General features: G+C 30.0%; 2 protein-coding genes and 1 long non-coding RNA gene across 8 annotated transcripts in view; 2 read left to right on the top strand and 1 right to left on the bottom strand.

The window, feature by feature from the left end:
* The first annotated feature begins 109 nt into the window (after nt 1-109).
* On the top strand, nt 110-2,797 carry LOC141527223 (BBSome complex member BBS1-like). Its single transcript, XM_074242581.1, has 5 exons — nt 110-452; nt 636-845; nt 950-1,245; nt 1,310-1,742; nt 2,070-2,797. Exons 1-5 carry the CDS (start codon nt 276-278, stop codon nt 2,712-2,714), a joined length of 1,761 nt encoding a protein of 586 aa, XP_074098682.1. The 5' UTR covers nt 110-275; the 3' UTR covers nt 2,715-2,797.
* Nucleotides 2,798-5,809: 3,012 nt separating this feature from the next.
* LOC141527742 (uncharacterized) lies at nt 5,810-13,541 on the bottom strand. 2 transcript variants are annotated; one of them, XR_012479234.1, is made up of 4 exons: nt 13,331-13,541; nt 13,028-13,230; nt 12,711-12,813; nt 5,810-6,393 (listed from the first exon to the last, which is right to left on the bottom strand). It is a non-coding gene; the product is annotated as an uncharacterized LOC141527742 (long non-coding RNA). The 2 variants fall into 2 exon arrangements; XR_012479235.1 differs by lacking the exon at nt 5,810-6,393 and adding an exon at nt 12,099-12,456.
* A 30-nt stretch (nt 13,542-13,571) lies between these two features.
* The window catches only part of Retn (retained), a 65,242-nt gene continuing 54,244 nt past the window's right edge, over nt 13,572-24,569 (top strand). For all 5 annotated transcript variants that reach the window (XM_074243367.1, XM_074243364.1, XM_074243366.1 and 2 more), the window contains exon 1: nt 13,572-14,446. In XM_074243367.1, the coding sequence (XP_074099468.1) occupies nt 14,345-14,446 (102 nt within the window). In that variant the 5' untranslated portion in view covers nt 13,572-14,344. The remainder of the gene's footprint in view (nt 14,447-24,569) is intronic.

The following is a 24,569-nucleotide window of genomic DNA, read 5'->3' as shown; positions in this document are numbered from 1 at the left end:
GAATTATTTCAAAAGTATTTAAGCGCGACTATTGTACGTACTGAACTATACCTGCCTGCGATTGAGCATGTGTGGTGTGTGTAAGCACACATGCAGGTGTTGTATGTGTGAATTCCATGGTAACAATTACCAAAACAAACACTTGATTTATTTTATTTGTTGACAACTCATAGAGTTGAATTAAAATTAATTTTTTCTCAAAATGTTTAAGAGTTAAAATTTTCGTGTTCAATTAGAAATTTGTAAATTTATTCAAAGTGAAATTTTTTTTAAAAATGGAGCGAGCAATAAGCTCAAAATTGAGTAGCAGCAGGTGGCTGGAAGCGGTCTGGGAACCTAGTGCTAAGTTAAATGTACTTCCTGGGGGTCTTGAGATGATGGATGTAGCTGGAGATGGTGAAGCTAGGCTTATTACAATTGATCTGGGCGATGAATTAAAAGATTCTGCTAAAGTTAATATTTTACTATTTTTTTAAAGTTTTTAATTATTAGATTTTTTGTAAGGGATTGAAATTAACAGACAATTTTTTTTTCTTTGAAAAATAAATTAGATCTAAAAAATTGCATTTGCAATTTTTTTTGTAATAAAAATTTTCAGATATCGGCTAATTTAATTTTCATACTTATTATTTCAGGTACGAGTTTTTAAAGAAAGTGTTCAAGTACAAGAGTACACAATGTTACACCCCCCTTGTGGGGTAGTAGGATTTTACACAGAAAATAACAATCCAAAATCGGCAGTAGTAGCGGTTGCGTCTTGTACTGATATATTTTTTTATAAAAATATGAAACCTCATTTTAAATCCCGTCTACCTCTTTTGGACGCTCATCCCAAAGAGAAAGAAGTAAGTTTAATAAACTTCATCAAACAATAAAAATTCTTTTCTTTAAAAAATCATTTCTTCAATTTACTGAGATAGTTTTTAATTATTTATTTTATTATTGACAGATTTGGCACAAAGCTGGAGTGGAGCAAGAATTAAACGTAAAAATGTTGTACGAAGATCTCGATTTACTTTTAAAAGAACTTGGCGCAGCTTTTATAACTCCAAGAACTTTAAAGTTCTTATCACTGGACGAAAACTTGCGCTTAGAGTTTGCGGATTTGTACAGAAGCGTTCCTCTGAACCGACCAGATTGCGCGACCACGATTGGAACCATCAGAAAGGATTCTTGGAACGATCCGGCGAGCAGTTGTTTGGTTGTCGGTACAGAGGAAGGATATCTTTTAATTTTGGATCCAAGGTAGTGTAAAAAAAAACTCCTGAAGAAGATTTCTCAATAAATTTAAATTATAAAAATTTTACAGGTCGTTCCACGTGGTAGAAAAGTTCCAATTAGGTTGGGCGCCAGTGACGACAGCCAGCGTGGGCTTGTGGTCAGGCGAGGGCCAAATTTTCGTAACCGGGAGGGAAATGGAGCTCGGCTCACTAAAGAAAGGCTGCGGGACGATAAAACTTTGGGATGATTTGCCCAACCCGGCTGTCGCAATGAGCATTTTGCCCGGCGATGGTCTAGCAGTCGTTATTATGAGCGGAATTGTTATTGGATTCACGGGTAAAGGACAGCGGATATGGAATATTGAACTACCTGGGCTAGCCCTTGACATGATAAGCATTCCCGTGCCTCAGTCAGGCTTGTCGCTGCTTGCTGTTAGCGTTCCTAAGGTTGGAGTTGTCATTTATGATTCGCAGCATCATGTTGATACTATAACAACTTTTGAACCTATCTCTGCAATGAAGGTGCGGTTTTATTTTTATAATATTTTCTATGGAATATTAATAGAAAATTATAATTTTAATTATAATAAAAAAAATTTAATTAAATTTTATTTTTAATTTGAGATTAATGTAATTTTTAAAATAATAATCTTATTATTAATTTTAAATGTTAAATATGTTTAAATGATTTGTAAAAATTGTAAGATTTTTTTTTAATGTTTAATTTTATTTTTTACGATAAAAGTAATCAATTTTCTTTCCACCATTTTCAAGGAAATTTAGTTGAAAATATTTTAAAGAAAAATTACTTGAATAATATTTAATATAAAAATTATTTTACTTTTATAGTTCGGCAGAATGGGACAAGAAGAACGCGCATTAGCAATGGTGACGGTAAACGGAGGATTGTGTGTAAAAATCCTAAAACGAACTGCTAATTTCAATACAAGACTAGGATCATCATCATCATCAACCAGCACTTCGGAGAACACAAACACGGGGTCTAAATTTTCAATTCCCAAAAAAACGAGACTGTTTGTCGAGCAAATGATGCGAGAAAGACAAGAAGCCAAGAAAATTTACCAAAGTTTTGAGCAGAGTTTTCTGAGACTGCAACTGATGGTCGAAAAGCGAGCTCACGAAGTTATTTTTTCTAATGTCGACGCGATCAACAATCCAATTACCATGGAAATCAGCGTTCTTGGACTAGGACCTACTTATGTACTTCGAACTTTGGTGGCGAGCATGGCCGAGGACAAAAATGAGCCGGCCTTGTTTTTGGTTTTCCGAGCGAGTGAAGCAGTCATCAAGCCTCGGGTTGTGGACTTGCCATTGCTTACTCCGGGAATTCAAATGCCCGTGATGGTAAAGGCTACTCCCAAAAGTGCTATTTCCGAAAAAGTAAAAGTGCTTTTGTGCAAAAAAGGAAACATGCAGCCAATTACTAGCGCAATTGTGATGATTCCTATTGCAGAGCCTGATATTGAAGTGTAATTTTGATCGGAGAAAAAATTGTAAATTTGTAATTTTTAAAATAAAATGTTGACATGATTTTTTTAATAAAAAATTTATCGAAATCGATCTAATTCTTTTTTAGTGACCTCTAAACAGTTTTTTCAATGTTAATGATTTGACATTAATTACATTTAACGAATCAAAGATAAGATACAGTCTATAAAGAAATTTGTTTTAGTTTTAATTGATTTTTATCAATTATTGAATTCAAATAAGAAAGTTTTGATTTTTTTTCGATAAAATAAACCAAATTACAAGGCAAAAAAAAAAAAACATTTTTTAATTTGGTGAGTTTTTATTTATTTAGCGACGAAAAACTTCTTGATAACACTGTTATGCTTTTTATATATCGTCGTTATAAAACTATCATAAAAACAATTACTTTTATCTTTTAATGTCGTTAAAAAACCATTATATATTTAATAAAGGAATATAAAATTTTTTTCTCGACCTTTACACGTCAAATTAAATTGTCCGACGATAGTTAGTATAGTTTTAATTAGAATTTCATTCGGTGCACAACTTTTTTCTGAGTCAGTAAGTTTTTTATGTATACTCGTTAATAAATACTACAAATAATTGATTAGTTTATCAATATTTTAAATTTTTATAGAATGAAAATCTCGAAAATCTTTTTATTTGTCATGATGGTTGCACTCCTATCACCAGTAACGGGTTATGTATTCGACGCTGAGAGGAATTGCATCGAGGAAGGTCCTGTAAGTACTTTCAGTAAAATGTATATAAAGAACTTCAACTTTAATTTTGAATAACTGATAACTTATTTTGGTTGTAGTGTCACGATGCTGAAATGTGCTGCTCAAAAAGATGCGAAGATTCCGTATACGCTTGGAGTGAGAAAGACACTTCATGTGTTGAAACTAAAATTTTCTAATTTTGTTTTAATGAAAAAAAAAAAAAAATGTTGAAATAAATTTTATGTGTTAATAAATTTAAATTAAATAAATATTAATTTTCAATCTATGATTTAAATCTTTAAAGTCGTTATTTAAAATCTTCATTCAAGTTATTAATAAAATTTTATGAAAATCTTCATGACCGATAGTCAGTATTTGTGCGATATTATCAAGTAAAAGTAAAAATAAATTTTAAAGTAATGATAATTGATAATGAAGGTAACATATAATATTTTATCATTTTTTGGAGATTTATTTTTCAATAAAAAATTCTATTTGTAAAAATTAAAAAAAAAAAAAAATCCCTAAAAGCAATTTTTCAAATATAAATTTAGTTGTGAAATAAAAAAATTTTTTTAAGATAATTATTTAATTCTTTCATCAACAAAAATAATCTCAAAATCAAAACAAAAATTAATAATCAGTATTTACTGATAATTTCTGATAAGTCTAGGGCTTATTATTATGTAACGGAATATTAATTACCGTTATAAAATTAAAGATAATTTTAATATTAAAAAAAATAGTTTTCTTATCTCCGATTAATAAACAGTATTCAAAGAATCGATTTGAATAATTACACGACGGAATTTAAAACTCGATAATAATTAACATAAATACTACAATAATTTCTTTGTTAACAAGACAATAATTATATTTTTACACTCAATATAAACTCCTTTGATATTATTCTTTTATTCCTCAGACAAATAAATACCAGCCTCGCTGTAAATCTTTACATTAAAAAAAAAAAAAAAAAAAAAAAAAAATCCATATTTTAAAAAATTCTAGACTGAATATGCATAATTATAATCCATAGTTTTGTTTGGCAATGGGAGAAGACAACCCCTTTCTTCTTTTGAGTTTACTATTCCGCGTATATACTTTTATGGACATTAATTATTAACAGTTATATTAGGGTGTTTTATTTGACACAATAGATCGGTAATTCAAATTTAAAGTCATTAATATTCCAGTGAGTACTGAGTAAATTCCGTTTTAGTCAAACATGATTCCTGTATCGAATTGTCGAATGTCAGATCATTAATCTTACTCTCAATACTTCCATTTAATTTATTTGTCTACATACGTACAAGTACAATACGTAAAGAGTCATTAAAAAAAAATAATAACAATAATAAAATTGAAAATTAACTCAATTAAATAAATAAACAGGTTTGTTTTTAAAATAATAAAAACAATAGCAAAATAATTTGATAAAACAAATCGATAATATAAAGGATAAAGTCATTAATCTTTAAAAGTAATTTAAGTTTACCGTGACGACATCAAAACTTCCCTCTGGCAATCTTTTTTCTCTTTTTATATGTATAAATGCCTTTCAAGAAGAGTCTATACTTAACCGTGTATTCGTCCACAACGGTTATCTTTTTCTCAAACAACCCCTCCAAGTTGTTGAGCTTCGACTTGTCTTTTTTACCAGGCAAGTTAACGCAAAACACTCGCTATATACACGATAATTAATGATCTCAGGGAATCATCTCCCGACAAGTGTTTTATCGCAGCTAAACCTAAATAAATAAATTCATTGGGAAAGTCTTTTTACCGTATACACGAAAAAAAAAAAAAAAAAAAAAAAAAAAAAAAAATTTATTTCAATCAAGTAAACAATCTATATCTTTAAAAATATAATCTCTCATTCCTTAACTATTGATATTTTTAAAGATATAAACTCATTCCGATGTTACAATCGTCAAGAGCTTTCATTTAAGTACATAAATTTTTCATATATTTATATTAATAATGAAAAATGCATGTGCACGGAGAAAAAAATATCGCTCTCATCACTATACGTAACTTAATTATCACGATCCAGGCGAAAAGTAATGGGAAAGTAGTGGCGCTGCAAGCGGTGTATCGTGATTATCACGATACGTATAGTCCTTAACACTATACGTTTTGAGGTAATCACAATAAGTATAGTGATAGAATACAAACATTTGTTAACAGTCGCTATACATATGATTGTGATAATGACAATACAAAGTTTCGTGTTTATCACGATATTTTTTTCTCCGTGTGGGTACTCAAATGAAAGCTCTGAAAATGCTCAAAGAAATTGTCATTAAAAAAAAAAAAAAATTGAGCAAGTATTAGCGAGCAATTAAATACAAAATTCAAGTAAATATATATCAGGAAAAAAAGTAATTTGAATACTATAATGAAACCCTTTCGCTTTTGGCGAGAATTTTTATTTGTTTGATAAATTGAGTGTTAGAAAGTGTCGAAGCGTACGGAAGATAGAACCATCGATATACATAATGCATAAGAGAATACAAAAAATCTGAAAGGAAGGAAAGAGTGAGCGACGACGGGAGGGAGGAAAAGAGAAGCTGGATGGTCAATCCAACGGTTTTCACTAATTTGTCGTGCAGAGTGTGTATGTCCATTATTGTGTAAATGATTGACGAGCAGATTGGCACCCATCGTATTGGCAAGGACAATACCAGGATGCATCGGTGTAGGTATTAGTCGAGAATATATGTATATATGTAGGCTGAGGATCCTGCCAGTACTTGTCGCCCCACGGGGTAATAATATATGGAGAGAATAAGAGAAAAGTTACCCTCCGCTACATCGTTAGTGAGCCGAATCAACCGGAAATTCCAGCTTTCGTAGCCTCTTCTTCATTCATCCGAGATAAAACTGCTAAGCGGCATGTATGTCCGGGCGATTTGTTCATCACCAACACCATCCTCTATTTATTATAGACTTTGCCACTGTAAATAATAAATACAGCCTAATCTATTGTATCACTAGTGTACCTTCAAGTCTATGTATATAGAGTTTTTAGAAGATAGAGGTTTTAAAAAGCTGACGATTGTCATGAAAATATAATTATGTTACTCTATCGAACTAGTATCGCGGTAATAGGTACAACTCTTTTTTATTACCTTCCCATAAAAACTTTCGACAGATGTTCTATTGATTTATTCTTTTTTTAAAATAATTATTAAATAAAAAAGTTAAAAATGTTTTTTATCTATGAACGATTGTCAGAGAAATAATTTTCTTAAATAAATTTATTCATCTCTCTTAAGCTCGAATGAGGTCAATTATGAAATAAAAAAGTCTCAAGACACACTCATATCAATCAACAGAGGATATTATTTACAAGTCTAGAGTGATATAGTGTACGATCATGAATCTAACACTGAGTTTTAAAATTTTATTAATGCGGAATAACCAACAAGATGATTATATTGATCAACAAATATTTAAAGACGACCAACGAGATGAAGATAAAAGGTGAGGTGTGATTGCGTTGGATTTTATATTGCTTTGTAAACGCATTAATATATAAGTTTTTATACAGGGTGTCTCTGAAGTGGCGGGAGTAATTGTTGGGGTCGATAGAGAAAAAAATACTGAATCGAAAGTTCCTGAGCCAAAAATTTTTTTGGGCCATAGAATTTGAGTTATGAATTAAAAACGATAGCCAATCAGAAGCGCGCTATTCGAGAAATGAAAATGAGCGGGGAAGTAGAGGAGACGCGAGAGTGAGATGCTGCAATAGCAGCTTACTCGCTCACACAAAGCCGAGCATGAGAGGGGATTGTGACGCTATGAGCCGAGTACGTAAGTGTGAATGAGTGGATGTATGAGGTCGCAAGCGGACGGCTTAATGTATGAGTGTGTGTCCGTGTATCGCAGCATTATTGGAGGCGTTGTAACGCTGAATTAAAGCTAACCGGGTACTCTAAGACAGAGGAAAAATTTTAATTTTTATTTTTATTCGAAAAAATTTAATAAAAATAAATAAAAAGGCCCAAGATTTAACTAGACCCACAGAAACGGAGAGTAAATTTTTAATTCTCATTTATTTTGCTGGGGATTATTTTCAAATACAAAAAAAAAAAAGGCTAAGATTCAACTGGAATCTTAATTGCTTAATAAAAGGAGTAAAGTGTAATGATGTGAATGCAAACTAATAACATTAAAGTAAAGTTATCCTTGAACTGCCGAAACACCTGTAGAGTTTTTGAAATGATTTCTTTGCTAAGAAAAAGGGAAACTAAAATATCAAAATTACTAAAACGTGAATGCCATTTCTTTTTCATATTTTCTTCGACATTTTACCTGTCAGTGAATAAAAAGAATATTTAAATTGAAATATCAAAATTATAAGGACTTGAATTCAATGTTTTGTTAATTTATCATTTGACATTTTACCTATCAATTAAGTGATAAATAATTTAAATTAAAATATCAAAATTATCAGGGCTTGGGTGCGATTACTACTTAATTTGATACTTGGGATTTTACCCGTCAATTCATTAGAAATTTATTTCAATTATAAGATCAAAATTATGAGAACATGAGTGCGATTTATTTTTAATTTATTATTCAGGATTTTAACAGTCAATTGATTGATAAACAACTTTAATTAAAATATCAAAATTATCAGGACCTGAGTTCAATTTTTTTTTTTTTTAATTTATTATTTATTTACCTGTCAATTAATTAAAAATAATTTTTATAAAAATATCAAAATTGTTCGGACTTGAGTTCAATTTTTTTCTTAATTTATAATTTGACATTCTACCTGTTAATTCACCGATAGATAATTCTAATAAAAATATCAAAATTATTCGGACTTGAGTTCAATTTTTTTCTTAATTTATAATTTGACATTCTACCTGTTAATTCACTGATAGATAATTCTATTAAAAATATCAAAATTATTCGGACTTGAGTTCAATTTTTTTTTTTAATTTATCATTTGACATTTCGCTTGTTGATTAAGTGATTAATAATTTTAATAATAATATCAAAATTATCAGGACTCGAGAGCGATTTTTTTTTTAGTATATTTTTTTACATTTTACCTGTCAATTAACTGATAAATAATTTCAATTAAAATATCAAAATTATTCGGACTTGAGTTCAATTTTTTTTTAATTTATTAGTTGACATTTTACCTGTTAATTAACTGATAAATAATTTTAATAAAAATATCAAAATTATCAGGACTCGAGAGCGATTTTTTTTTCAATTCCTTATTTGACATTTTACCTGTCAATTAATTAAAAAATAATTTTAATTAAAATATCAAAATTATTGGGACTTGAGTTCAATGTTTGTTTTAATTTATTTTTTGACATTTTACCTGACGATTAATTGAAAAATTATTTTACAGAATAATTCCCAGCAAAATAAATGAGAAATGAAAGTTTTCCATCCGTTTGGTTGGGTCCGGTTGAGTCTTGGGCAATTCCTTCTGTTTTCAAAAATTATTCCGAGCATAAGAAATAAGTAATAAAAATTTTCTATCTGTTCGTTTTGGTCCGGTTGAGTCTGGGGCCTATTTTCTTTTTTGAAATAATTTTGTCAATTAATAATTGATAATAAATTTTTTCAATCAGTTTTTTATCGTCTTGTCAAGATTAGGCTGATTTTTGTTCAATAAATTTTTGTTTGTTATTGAAAAGAGAAAATAAATTTTTTTGCATTCTTCTATTCTTGGCTCTGGTCGAGTCTTGGGCATTTTTTTCGTTTTTAAAAATAATTCCTAGCAAAATGAATGGGAAATAAAAGTTTTCGATCCGTTTGTTTGGGTCCGATTGAGTCTGGGGCCTATTAATTTTTTTTTAAGAATAATGTTGTTAATTAATAATTGATAATAAAATTTTTCAATCAGTTATTCGAAGTCTGTTTGAGATTGGGCCTTTCTTTTCAAGGAAAATTAATCTTGGTGATCAAGTAATAAAAAATTTCTATCCGTTTATTTGGGTCCTGCTGCGTCTTGGGTCTATTTTTTTTTTTCTTAATAATTTAGTTAATTAATATTTAGAAATAAAATTTTTCGATTTATCTTTTTTCGGGTCCGGTCGAGTCTTGGGCAATTTTTTTTGTTTCGAAAAATAATTCCCAACAAAAAAAACAGGAATAAAAGTTTTCTTTCCGTTTGTTTGGGTCCAGTTAAGTCTGGGGCCTATTTTCTTTTTTTAAAAAATTTTGTTGATTAAAAATTCATTATAAAACTTTTCAATTATTTTTTCTTGCTCCAGTCGAGATCAGGCCCTTTTTCAAAGGAAAATAATTTTGCTGATTAAAAATAGAAAAACAAAGATTTTCAATTTATTTTATTTCGGGTCTGGTCGAGTCTAGGGCATTTTTATCGTTTTCAAAAATAATTTCCTGCAAAATAAATAAGTAATAAAAATTATTTATCCGTTTGTTTGGGTCCAGTTGAGTCTAGGGCCTCATTTGTTTTTTTAATTAGTTTTGATGATCAACAATAAAAATAAAATTTTTGGATCATTTTTCTGGGTCCGGTCGAAATTGAGCCTTTTATTATAAAAAAGTTAATTATGATGATTAAAAATGAATAGTAAAATTTTTTTATTCATCTCCCTTTCGGTCTGATGGAGTCTTGGGCATTTTTTCGTTTTTAAAAGATAATTTCCAGCAAATTAAGTAAGTAATAAAAATTTTCTATCCGTTTGTTTAAGTCCGGTTAAGTCTGTGGCTTATTTTCTTTTTTTAAATAATATTTGATTAATAATAAAAAATAAAATTTTTTAATTAGTTTCTCTTAGTCTGTTTGAGATTGGGCCTTGTTTCGAAAAGAAATTAATTTGGCTGATTGAAAATGAAAACAAAATTTTTCAATTTATTTTTTTTTTTTGGGTCCGGTCGAGTCTTGGGCGATTTTCTTCGTTTTTTAAAATAATTCCCATCAAAATAAATAAGTAATTAAAACTATCTATCTGTTTGTTTGGGTCCGGTTGAGTCTGCGGACTATTTTTTTTTTTAAATAATTTTGTTGATTGAAAATTAATAATAAAATTTTTTAATCATTTTTTTTTGCTCCAGTCGAGATTGGGCCTTTTTTTAAAAGAAACAATTTTGCTGATTGAAAATAAGGAAAAAATTTTTGTACTGTTATTTTTTTGGATCCGATCGAGTCTTGGGCATTTTTTTCGTTTTTAAAGATAATTTCCAGCAAATTAAGTAAGTAATAAAAATTTTTATCCGTTTGTTTGGGTCCGGTTGAGACTTGGGCCCATTTATTTTTTTATAATAATTTTGTTGATTGAAAATTAATAATAAAATTTTTCAATCATTTTTCTTGCTCCAGTCGAGATTGGGCTCTTTTTTAAAGAAAAATAATTTTGCTGATTAAAAATAAAAATAAAATTTTTTCATCCATCTCTTTTGGATTCCAGTTGAATCTTAGCCTTTTTTTTTTTTTTGTATTTGAAAATAATCCCCAGCAAAATAAATGAGAATTAAAAATTTACTCTCCGTTTCTGTGGGTCTGGTTAAATCTTGGGCCTTTTTATTTTTTTTTATTAAATTTTTTCGAATAAAAATAAAAATAAAAATTTTTTCCTCTGTCTTAGAGTACCCGGTTAGCTTTAATTCAGCGTTACAACGCCTCCAATAATGCTGCGATACACGGACACACACTCATACATTAAGCCGTCCGCTTGCGACCTCATACATCCACTCATTCACACTTACGTACTCGGCTCATAGCGTCACAATCCCCTCTCATGCTCGGCTTTGTGTGAGCGAGTAAGCTGTTATTGCAGCATCTCACTCTCGCGTCTCCTCTACTTCCCCGCTCATTTTCATTTCTCGAATAGCGCGCTTCTGATTGGCTATCGTTTTTAATTCATAACTCAAATTCTATGGCCCAAAAAAATTTTTGGCTCAGGAACTTTCGATTCAGTATTTTTTTCTCTATCGACCCCAACAATTACTCCCGCCACTTCAGAGACACCCTGTATAGTTTGTGATGGATGTGTTGGTCATGGCCGACCTGAGACATACCAGTACGTGAGAATGTAGTTGATAATTTTTTTAATACGGCTGACTTGTGGTTATTGGTTAACGTTTATACATACGTACTGTATCACGTAAAACATGTAGTATATATATAATGTATGATAGTAAAGTCATGAGAATTGTCAATCGAAAAAATACAAAATATCTCAACAAAACTCAATAACTCCTCAGAAGAGAAATATTGTGATGTGATGACGACTCAGGCGCGGCTATTCAAACATCCTCCCTTTGCTCAATGCCGCGAGTTTTATTCTTTTATTTCATCTTTTTAATTATCATCTTCGGGGAATTTTAAACTATCATACGTACTGTCGATTCTTTTGTCTATAGTTTGCTTTGGAATTGATTATTATTTTGAAATAAAACAGGGGGATGCAAAGAACATATTAAATAAAATCAGGGAGTAGAATGTAAAATTTACTTAGTTTGTATGGGAATTAAACATAATAAGTGGATGGTGTATATTTTATTTGAATTGAAAAAAGCTGTTGAATAATTTTTAGCAAATTGCAGGTTTTTTTTTATGTTTAATAAAAACAGAGTATAAAATATAATGCAGGAGAATGCAAACTAAGAATTAAAAAATGTATTGCGTTCGTAAATCATAAAATTTATAATTCTGCTCATATATTCGCGAGTTGATTGACCCTTTGGATGTATAGTTATATAGTTCTGCGCGTTCACAGACTACAATTACGTGTAATTTGTAGTACTAGTAAATGCTACGGCCATCTTGGCTCTCTGCATATACGATCTTTAATACCGGGATATAGGGGTATATATTGTGTGTATAGATATATGCTTATACAGCTCTGTGAAGGTATGGAGAACAAACGATGTGAAGAAGCTGAGTTAAAGACAGCTAAAGAAATTAAGCTTGAATGCCTGTATTGCCTGAGATATGGATTACACTCGAGAAATATTTTTATATGCATCGAACCGATCTTTTTTGTGATAAAATCTTGTTATTCTATCATGCTGCATTACTGTATATGAAAAATTTACAGTAATTAATTCTAACCAATTTATGATAAATTTTAATGCTATTTTAGAATTTTAATACTGTCATGGTTTAATTATTATAAAATTAACTGCTTGAATTGAAATAAAATGTCATTTCTATGAATTATCAATTCAAGGGGAATTGCGTCTAGACAAATTGAAATATTAAATTTAAAATAGCATTAAAATTCTATTTTCTTCAAAATTAAGCATGATAAATTTTAAATAATTGACTTACGGTCTTGATAAAACAGAATTCAGGTATCCGGATTACCGCCTCCTGTTCAACTAAATTTAATGCTCTTTTGTCCTTACTCATGCTAACTGACAATTTCTCCTACCTGAAAATTTTTTTCCATTAACAATAAAATATTACCAAAATAAATTTAACAGATATTTGATAATTATAATCATTTTTCTAACAAATAAATTAAAAAAAATTCTAAAAATTGACAGCTGTCGGCTAATTTTACTATCATACTTTAATGTCATTAAAATATAAATATTAATAATATTTATATCAATTTCGCAATGTCATTCCAATTTCTACTATACCTTATCAGGCACAAATACACACACTCACACACAGAGTGAAGATAAGCAAAACTGTCATTGTACACTCGGTGGTCGACAAGTACAAGAACACATGTATAATTACTTATGTATACATATTCCGTGGGAAAAATGTTTTCTTGTCTATTGAATGGTTTTTGACCTTTCTTGCCTCAAGAATGATCCATTGAGCCGTCTTAAATCACCTAGAAAAATTAACCATAAAATTATTCATAACCTTCCAAAAATCAGGATGTGCTTTTCAGACATTTCTAAAAGTTTTACCCGCAAATTTTAAATTCATACCTGCATAGATTTTTAAAAGCAATAAATAATAAAAATAATAATTAAATAAATATAAAAACATACAGATATAATAATACTTGACATGAAATAAGTAATTTTAATATCAGGATCTGAATGAATATATGAACACAGGGCGTGTCGATGTCGAATAACCTCCCAGCAGCGACAGCCAGCTCCACCTACGAGTGAGGTTGTCATCTCAAAGAGGGGATGTCGGCGCTCGCTCGCTCGGGTCCTGTCTCAGACCGTAAGAGACCGTAATCGCGCGCGCTTCTGCTGCTGTTAAGTCTCTTACCAGATTTATTTAACAGCCGTAATTATTTTCGCTGCATCTCGTATTAATAATATCACCGAGGCAAGGTCTCAGTTCCGTTTAACTCACACGAATATTTAAAATAATACAAGTACCGCGTTTAAGTACTTGATCGCCGTGAAGTGAACACTGTGTCAGTTAAATAAAACAAAATAAAATCAAAAATAATAATGATAGTTTAAATAATTTAAAATATCAATTAAAAAAAATATAAATTTATATTTTCGCGGGTGATTTGTCAAGTTGTTGTAACAGTGGAGCCAATAATTAAAAAAAACAAATGCAACGCATGACTATTCAGATTGAGACATTGTGTTTGACCAGTGGATTGTCGTCGTTCTGATATTTACATTCATTTTCTTTACCATAATAATAATAATAATAACAACAACAACAACAACAATTATTATTATTATTATTATTATTATTATTATTATTATTATTATTATTATTATTATTATTATTATTATTGAATATAAATTATTGTAGTTAACGCGTAAAATTAATTTACACGAAATAAAATTCAAGTGAGCCATTAAGTAGTTGTCTGTTTAAAAAAATATATATTATTACTTGTGGAATCTACGTAGAGATCCCGGTAGGACCTAGACGTAGACCTAGTGCATCGTTGACAACCGCGGAGCGGTTACTTATCAGCCAAAATTCGGGTTAAGAACAGAGAACCGTTGCCATCCTACGCGATGGAAATAAGCGACGAGTACCCGGACATGGGTAATCCTGGCGGTGGAGTTGCTATTGCTAACATGCCTATGCATCATCGCCAGACACCGGACAGCTCTGAGGTGAGTTTTTTTTTTTTTTTTTTATATATATTTTGACACTTAAATTAGCAGACATTTTAAAATTTCTTAATTAATTAATTTTTAGATGGCTGCTAAATTAAATATTTATTTTTATTGATTTTTTATTTTATTTATTATATTACAGGCAAGAGAAATTTTTCTATTAAATTCCTGGAATCTGCTCGTTAGAGTGTATATAAAATACAATAAGCAAATTCTTAGTATTTAACAGGAGACAATGTAAACAAAAGTAGAGTTATTTTGTTATTATTGACTGAATTCAAGCAGTTGATTCTAGGAATTAAATGGAATTTATTGAAACTCAATTGAAGGTTTTAAACTATTTCACTTGTTTTGCAATTGTTATTTTAGTCCCAAATTTTTCTTTGCTTAATCATTAATTCTGAAGAATGAGTTATTAATTTAATAATTGTAGGTAGATAATGATTAATGACAATTGAAATTGATGGAGAGTTGAGAAGTTGAGAGTTGAGAATAAATGAATGGCAAAGTGTCACTGTCAGTTTTCCAGTGTGAATTTGATAAGATGAGACATGCGCTTGATAATCCGCGCACATTCCCTGGTGCGATACACGAGATACCAGTGCAAAAGCATACGGATTGGTTGGAATTGATCCCCACGACTATGAGCCGCGTTCGCGAGATCTCGTCGCAGCGCAAAGGCGGGGATTCCCGAAGTGGCCAATCCGCGACCGGTCAGCGCTCATATATATTACTGATACTTATATACCGCTATACAAAACACCCATAATAATCATGATAGTAACAATAACAATGATAATAGACGGGCAAATATGTGTACGGTAATTCTTAAGAGTGCGATCACCTATGGATACTTAGTTACCTGTACTGACGCCATCTCGCAATGTCACATATCACATGTTAGTTTTTTTATTTTAATTTACTTTCTTTCCTGTTTAAGCTAGGAGGATTTTAATGGAGGTTGTCTAGGAAGGAGAGTGGCTCATTTTTAGGCTCCTTGCCTAAAGAGGATCCGCCGTTTTACGATAGCGCTATTAAAATTTCATAATTAGATTTTGGAGGTAATTTGCTGAAGAATTATCTTCGGTCTCGTGCTAAAAATTGGTTTTTTTTTTTTTTTTTTTTTTTTTTTTTTTTTTTTAAAGAATCTTACGACCTGGGTGTCTAAATTTTATTCAAATTTAAATTAATTTTTTTTTATTAACAATTAATTTTGAATATTAAATTAGAGTTAAAATAATTTTTGATAAAAAATTTTATTAGCTAAAAATTTTTAATAAAAAAAATAATTGTAAAATATTATTTGCAAACTATTTTTATACATGTAAATAATTATTACATTGTCCTTTTACATGTCTATTCGTTAACTATTGAATTTAAATTTTACCATATCATCTAAAGTTCTAAAGGGATAATTATTATTTGAAACCGTGACGTGACATATTATACTCTTGATCTGATTTTAATTCGATAAGATATAAATATAAGCATATAAATAAATACATACATCTATGCATTCACTCACACACTCATATAAAATATCCATCTGAAATGATGAACATGAACTAACTCCATAATATATTTATCTTGCGTGCCAGAAATTACATTTAATTTCAAAATAAAAAAATACACGATCATACATATTTAAAATTCACCAACACATTATCCATCTTTTGTTCTCCGGTTCATATTTGCAAATTGCTCACCTGCATCGAATTCATATATAGTTTAGGCATAATAGATTTTTTTTTTATTTTAAATAAAAATTAAATTGAGCTTCCTCCAAAATTAAATTCATACAGAATAAAAATTATAAGTTTTATAAAATTATTCGCGTAGGCGGCTATAAAACCGGCGGTCATTGTGTCGCTGAGTGAGATCCTTATCCAGCTCTCTGGATGATATCGCCGGAGGGTCGTAAACGTACAGACATAGATGTAACATACATATATTTATATATGTGTAGATATATAGACAAACAGACGTTTGCATGCATGTAGATTCATCGCGGTAGGGGATCACGTTCTGGTGGGAGCTGAATAAAAAAGTAACCGTGAGCTTCGGGATTGGCTCCAAAGGCTTTGTAGCCATCACGCCCACTTTTATATATTTCTCTACGTGCAGTATATAAGTAAAGTGCGCAATCTCATTCAATACCTTACATACACTTACACTGTTTATACCGATTTTTATCTGAGTAATAAAAAATGCCAATTATTTTTTTTTATTTCAACTTTTTGCTTTTCCAGTTAATCAGATTTAAATGTCACTATAAATTTTTTAAACATTTATACTTTTTAAAATATATTATTTATGATCCCAGAGCGTAATTATCTTTAGTGTTATTTAACGCACCGAAAGATTTACATTAGAGGCGGCTAAAGTCGCTCCAATTTTTTCCAACATTTTTAATAATTATTAATTTAATTATAATTAATAATATAAAGTGAAGAATGCTATTGTTACTATTGTTGTTATATTTGGAGCAAGAGTGTAGGAGAAAAAGTTCTGTTTGTTGTTGTCCTCAAGTCAAGTGGGGAACTCGGATGGTTAGCGACCCAATTGGCTCGCACCCCTGCCTGGAAAAAGGTACCCCGCTTACTTATATCACTGGGGCTTATAAATAAAAGCAGCTACCGCCAATGCGCGGTGGTCGTTCCCGGTTCATTCTTCCTTTTCTCCATTCTTCAAATCTTTCCTTTATTTACTCATTCGAAACCTGGCCCCGGAAAAAATGAGTCGCCGACGTGTAGACTGCGTCAAATAAAATTCAAACCTCCAGGTATATGAACAGAGACGTCTACACCTATACACACACATATATATATAATGTATAATAGACCCTCGGCACGAGCCAGTCCTCGTTAACGTGTCGCTGATGTTCTGCCGATTTATCGGTGTTTTTTAAAATTCAACTCATCGCCGCCTTCTTTATTCAAAAGAAAATTTAATTGATGATAAATAAATTTTTTTACACTTTAAATCGATAAAATAATTTAATTTAGACATAGAAAATTTATTTAACAAAAAATTATAAAAACAAAAAAATTCAGCAGGATTAAATAAATTTCATTTTTTTTTTTATTAAAAAAAATTTTTTTTTTTTTTTTAAAAATCATTTGAAATAATTATTAAAAAATAAATTTTTTTTAGACTTGAGGGCAAATAAAATCAGAGGTGTGTAATGTAAAGATGGCTAATGGAATTGAAAACGAAATGGTCGATTATTAATATTAATACAAGTCTGGATATAGGTATATGCGTGTATATATAAGTACTTAAGGTTGAATATTTAATTTGAGGCATGAGTTTCTCAACTCTTGTGTTGGTACTGTCGTGGTTATATCGTGTCCTAAGTAAACTGGCGTGATGGCCAGTTGCTCCGGTGAAAAGATGAAACGGGTTTCTTCGAACTCGTGCAAACAACCTAACCAAGAATATCAAGAAGACGAGGCAGAGGTTGAGGCAAAGACAGAGGCAGAGGAGACCTGGCCCGTATGGGAGACGAGACATTATCAACTAAACCGAAGAGAGACGTTTGCACGACCGGCCCTTGTTGACTTATTAACTTTACTCGCTTTACTCTGGCTATCCACTGTTTAGTTATTTTTCTTCCTCCTCCACCACCCCTACACATTATATTATTATATTTAAAGATCTTTAATTTCTCCCATCCTCCATAATACACGTCCGTTCAGTTTGACTTGCTCGACAATGAGCCAGAGTCTTAAAACTTGTACCAAAGCTCAAGTGCTTGCGGGTCGCCAGGTCATCGACACTCACATCGTCGTTTCTCCGAATTCAAATACATATTGCTTCTATTCAATATTCTTCTTTTTTATCAAAGTTCCGCAAAGGATCGCTCAGATTTTCCGAGAACTCTTCTGTCCTATCCGGAAACCACTCAACCTTGATGAAATAATAACAATATAATAGGAATAGAAGAAGGAAATAGAAGAAGGGCAGGGCTGTATAATAACTGAAATGTCTCATCTCAAAATCCACCGAGCAAGTCTATTATACAGGAGGAAATTTTTATTTGTATTTTAAATCGGCTTAGGCTCTCCATTTTCCAGATATCCTTGCGGTCTCCAGTCCTGGCCACTCTCCCCACAGATCATCGGAAAAATCTAAAACCGAAAAATACAACCCAAAACGTTTATATTAGTTTTTCTGACAACCCCCTTGCTTTTTTACTTCCTGTTGAATTTCACAGAATTGTTTACCATCTCAGGCATTTCTTTGTGGGAAAATATTTATAATAATAATAATAATAAATATACAAATATCAGATAATTGAATCAAAAAAAAATTTTTCAGAAAAAATAATTACTAAAATTACTAAAATAACGGGAGCAAGTTTATTGTTTTATAATTTTACGAATTATTTTTACAATCAAATTTTAATGTACCAACATACAATAAATGTATGTAGAGACCATACATGTGAAGATAATCCGTACGTTCAATGTACTGTCGTGTATCATGCGCATAAACCTTTACTTCACTTAACTTTATTTATTTTTTGCAACACACACACACACACACACACACACACACACACACACACACACACACACACAGTTTCATCCATGTGTATGTAAATATATGTGCATAATACATTCATGCATTTATACATATAACGAAATGGATGCACAAGTACGTCGACAGCTGTAACAGCTATACATTGGACGTATCATTATCCTCACCGGTGTACCTAGATAACGTTGTTGCAATCGGCGCAATTATTTTTTTACGATCCAACGCCAAGGCTTATAATATCCTCTGAAAACTATTAATACGCTCTCTTGTCCTCTCAGGGGTCTACCATCGATTCTCTCTTTTTCTTTCGAACTTGTAACTCGCTCGGTTTATTTTTTACCCGGCTTGGCTGCAAGAACTGAGAAACCGGCGAATTATTTCCACTTTATGCCGGTAACCAGTAACCTCAATACACGAATTATTTTTTTCCGATTGTATATCTGTGCTGTTTATTATTTGTAATTATATAAATTTACATTTGCATATGCAAAAATATACATAGATATTGAGATTAACTGACGAGCAATTAAAAAAATTTTTTTTTAAATTCGTCAATTATTTTGATGGAAGTTTTACTTGGAGATGGAAATTTTTTCAACTTCCTGACTCTCGGGGATATAAATAAATTTATTAAATGCAGCTGAGATTTTTCTGGTACAAGTATTATAACTATTTTTATTATAAGGTTGTCCTATAGTATATATACCATGACGGAGTACAAGTATAAGTATAAGTATTAGTTCGGAAAAGAAAAATCTTGGAGCGATCGGAAACATACGGTCGGCACGTGCTTTACCATCCCTTGCTATCTCATCTTTCAGCCAGTGACACTCAGTTTAAATAAATTTTTATTTTTCATTTTACTTTCATTGAATTAATTATTATATATTATTTATTCGTCAATAAAATAATAATTAATTTTAGCGATATTTACCGAGATGCCTATTATTGATAATCAGTGACGGGTGATGTGTATGAATAATGACTCAATCACTTTATTTTATATTAATATATTTTCTTAATAATTTCTAGTCTGTATAAATAATTAGTCATAGAGTGACAACATTACTTATATATTATGTGAGTTAAGTTTAAGTGTGAGATTGTGATTGATAATCAAAGGTCACTTTAAAAACTTTAAACGTCATTTTTGTCAGATAATAATCGACTGCTATGCATGTTTTATTTTTAATAGATATGTATAACAGTTTAGTCTGAACGATAAATCATTTTCATAAATTAATTTGACTCATTGTTTTGATAAAATGACAAAAATATGTAAAAAAATTTTTATTTTTCGAGTTTTTAAAAGATAAAATTATAAATTATAATTTAAAGAAATATTTTTTTTCAAAATTGTCATTTAATTGTAATACTTAAATATTCAGTAGAATTTTTATTTGTAAAATTTAAAACGGTATTTCCGGTACAAAAGAAAATCGTAAAGTAAATTTATGAGTCTACCTGAAATTTAATAAAAGGACTAAATTTTAGGAGTATAAAAGTGTTTGCGTCGTGACATTGAGCAAAAAAAAATGATGTCGTAGTAGATAATAAATAAATAAATAATAATAATAAACAAACTGGAATGCGTTACGAAATAAATATCGAGAAAACTTTCATAAAACTAAATTTGTTTAATACCGATTAATTACAACTCTCAGTAAATAATTACTTTTATAAAAAAATCAGGCTTGTAATTAAATAATTATAGAAATAAAATAAAATGTCAGTATATTTTATAGCTCGAATAATTCAAACGCTAAGCAGGATAGAAATAAATAATCGTGAGTTATTGAAAATAATTATTAATTGAGCGAAATTTTAATGGAAGATTATTTACAATTATCGATGAGTTAATAATAGTAATGTTGGTTAATAAAAGAGAGATATTGAAAGGCTATAAGCTGAGATTTTTAAAATCAGAAATGGTATATAAATAATAATAAAAATTTAGTATTAAAGTATTAACATCGGGAATGATTACAAGCTTACAGAGACATCATTGTCACAGTGAAATAGACAATTAGCAGTAAATTAGTATGCGCTGTACACATACCCGATAATAAAATGTTGAATATTATAATGATTGCAGCGGATTTTACAATAGCTTACCTGACCACAAATTATTAATTTAATGACCACCTCTCAATGCGTTCTCGTCCGGAAGGAGATTATTACTTTTAACTTGCTTAAGTTACAATCCTATATGCTACAAACTATGGATACATACCAATATTGTAATATTGTATTGGTTTCATATCCATTTATATTTATATTTATATTTATATTCATACATCTATAAATATTTAATTCAAAAGTACGTAACCGCGTGATAAATTCGTCTTTTTATAATCAATCATTTTTTCCCGACACAAAATTTAAATAAATATTGATAATTTTCATTTTACACGTGTACTAAAAATCTAATAATTAAAATATAATTTTTTTAAGTAAAAATTGAAAATTTTCACAAGAACAACAAAGGGAGCTCAAGGCTAAAAATAAGACGAGTGACCAAACGTAAGCTTGTAGTCTGTTCTCAATATGATACATGGAGGTACTGACCAAGAGACTGCATTCGCTCGTAAACGCGTCTCGTATTTCCAAAGGTTATAGACATTGCACCGGTATATAAACGTCCAATCCTATATACTTATACACTTTTGCCCCTATATAATAAGAACATGTATCATCCGGAGATTTTCTCGAGATACCATCAGTTCTTTAATTATTATCATAGCAATAATTATTATAATTTACAATGGGGAAAAAAAAAAAAAAAAAAAAAATTGACGTTTTGACTTTTGAAAGATCGCGAAAGCGAAAATGGAATATTCACCGACACCTGTAGCCCACGAATCGGCTGGCCTTATCCCCTAGCTCATATAATAATACAACAGTTAATGCATATAAACTCTTAGCAGACAACACGGGGCCAGACGAATTTTATAGTCTGTTCTTCGGGTTTGAAATTTTAATAGCCGAATTCTTCGGTCTACACATCAACTTAAAATATTTATATTTTTATTGTTATTATTTTTAATTATTTTTTTAACTTGATTATTTTGGGGGAAAAAAAAAAAAAAAAAAAAAAAAAAAAATATTAAATGTTTGCGAGCAATTGTCAAGACGATGATGTTATTAAATATCGACTTGAGGGTTCCAGTAACTTGATTAGTCGCATTATTGGTATCGGATAATATGCAGGCGCAGGGGTTCCCACCATATTACTAACAGAATCCGTACGACATCGTCTCGTATACGTATTTGATATTATTATTACCCCTCGAGCTTATAATATTCAATCATTACATTACTTGCGTGATTATATTGTATTATATTATTAAAAAAAAATATAGAAATACGCGAAGACTCTCCAGTGCAATAGTTTTGTTGAATCAATTAGCTATTCTTATTTTCATTTTAATTAAATTCAGTATATTAATTAAATAACTTAATTACAAGAGAATTATACTTTAAAAATATATGTGCAGAGTTTCATGTGAGAAGTATAAAACGATTAAATATTTTCTTGTGGAAAAAAATTGTTATATTTTAATATAATACGTTATCAATGCGTTTAACGTTAACTAGAACATGCAATATTATTATTTATTTATTTAGTTTTTTTTTTTTTTTTTAATGTTGATGATTGTTCGGTACTTAATGTAGACGCACAATCAGGAAAATAGATATTGTAGTTTATACAAAAGTTTTATATATATATATATATATATATATATATATATATATATATATATATATATATATATATATATATATATATAATAAATAATGTATTATAATTTATAAAAGATCACGCAAGACAAGGCGTCTGCATGAATTGAGTGGACGAGGTCGCGTGTACTCTCTGACATCAACTTATTTTTTTTTTATTCATTTTATTTTTTTATTTGCGAATTTAAGAAGCTAATGAATTTAAATAATTAAAAATTTACGGTTAATAGTTAATAGTCAATAATTATTAATGTTTGTAGAGATGGAGAAAGCGAGGACCACCCACACCTTTAGTGGTCGTATATATACAGTCGTAGGCATATTATATGGAGGTGGTTATTTTTTGGAAGGCTACTTGCAAGTAAAGGGTGAGCGGCGCTTTTGATACGATTAAACACCGGGCAAAAGGGAAGGGGCATTGTTGTTTTGTGTACGAATTTATATTAGAGAGCGGGCTTTTTGCGAGCACTTTGCCTCTCACCTGTATCGCTCGAAAAATAACAATAAAAAATTTAAAATACTGCGCGCTTGGTAATAAAAATTATAGCATCGTAATGAAGGCCCATTTTGTCACGGCGTGCGTCAAACTTTAATTGAAAATTCGATTCACACATTCATTTAGTTTATTTTTTTTTATATTTCTTATTATTTTAATATATTCATATTTTAATTACTTACGTTAATTATAGTCGGTATAAATGATAAGGAAAAATTAATTTTTTTTTAATCTAATTTTGAGATAATAATTATTATTATTAAAAATTAAAAATGAAGAAATTTAACGAATGAATGACGTGAAAAAAAAAAAAAAAAAAAAAAAAAAATTAAAATAAAAAAATATGTAGCTTGGGAGCATTAGCGATGAATCGATTGAGTATTATACCGACATTTAGTTTACAGTAAAGTTAAAGGTGCTACTGTGTGTTGTCGCGGCAAAGTAACGTTAATCGATTCTCTAAGGTGATTAATAGTCGATCATAAATTCGTCGAACGTCCTGGGCAATTATCCAGGCGTCCAAGTCGGAATCCAACCGTGTAGTAAATGCGTCCGCATTTATATAAACCTAATACCTTTGTATACACATATGTAATGCTTTCGTACATACTAGTCGACTCGGCGCCCTCACATATACACTTACACGCTCACACTTGTTGTCTATATACATTATATATATATATATATATATATATATATATATATATATATAATAGTCGAGTACACGAATTATACGACAAGCATTTGGCACGTGCGTCGTTTTCCAGCCCAAGCTCAATATACATATATATGTATACGCATATGTAGTCTAGTATTATAGGTATGTCACGCGCTTTTAGCATCTACTTGAGCTAGAGTACCTCCAACTTCCGTTAATCATTTATCCCATAAACTACGTCATAGTTAATTTAATATCGTCACACACTCGTTGTTATTTCATTGTTATTATTATTATAATTGTAATAAAATTTTGAAAATTACGATAAATTCAAGTGAAAGTTTGAGTTTAAATTTATTTATCGGAATTTAGGTTTTAATATAGGAAGATAATAAAAATAAATAATAAATGTATACAGAAATAATTCCACGAATAAGGAGATCGCGTGACGGCGTGAAAATTTCCAAAATTCTAAAGAATATAATGAGGGATATGTATAGTAAGGTATAAATATAAGATGATAATATAAAGGAGATTTTAAGTTTGATGTTTGATGTATAAATTATTTTTATTTCGTAAGCAATGTGCTCGATAATTGGATTAATTAGCAATTTTGAATGTATAAAAAATAAAAGCCTGTAATTTCTCGAGATGATACTTGAACGGTTTAACTCGGCTTGCAT

The sequence above is a fragment of the Cotesia typhae genome, unplaced genomic scaffold (assembly GCF_013202065.1).
Source record: "Cotesia typhae breed Kobodo isofemale line unplaced genomic scaffold, CoteBio_Ctyphae contig_4, whole genome shotgun sequence".
NCBI lineage: Eukaryota > Metazoa > Arthropoda > Insecta > Hymenoptera > Braconidae > Cotesia > Cotesia typhae.
Note: the sequence above shows the minus strand (reverse complement) of the source record. Positions and strands in the feature narration are given on the sequence as shown.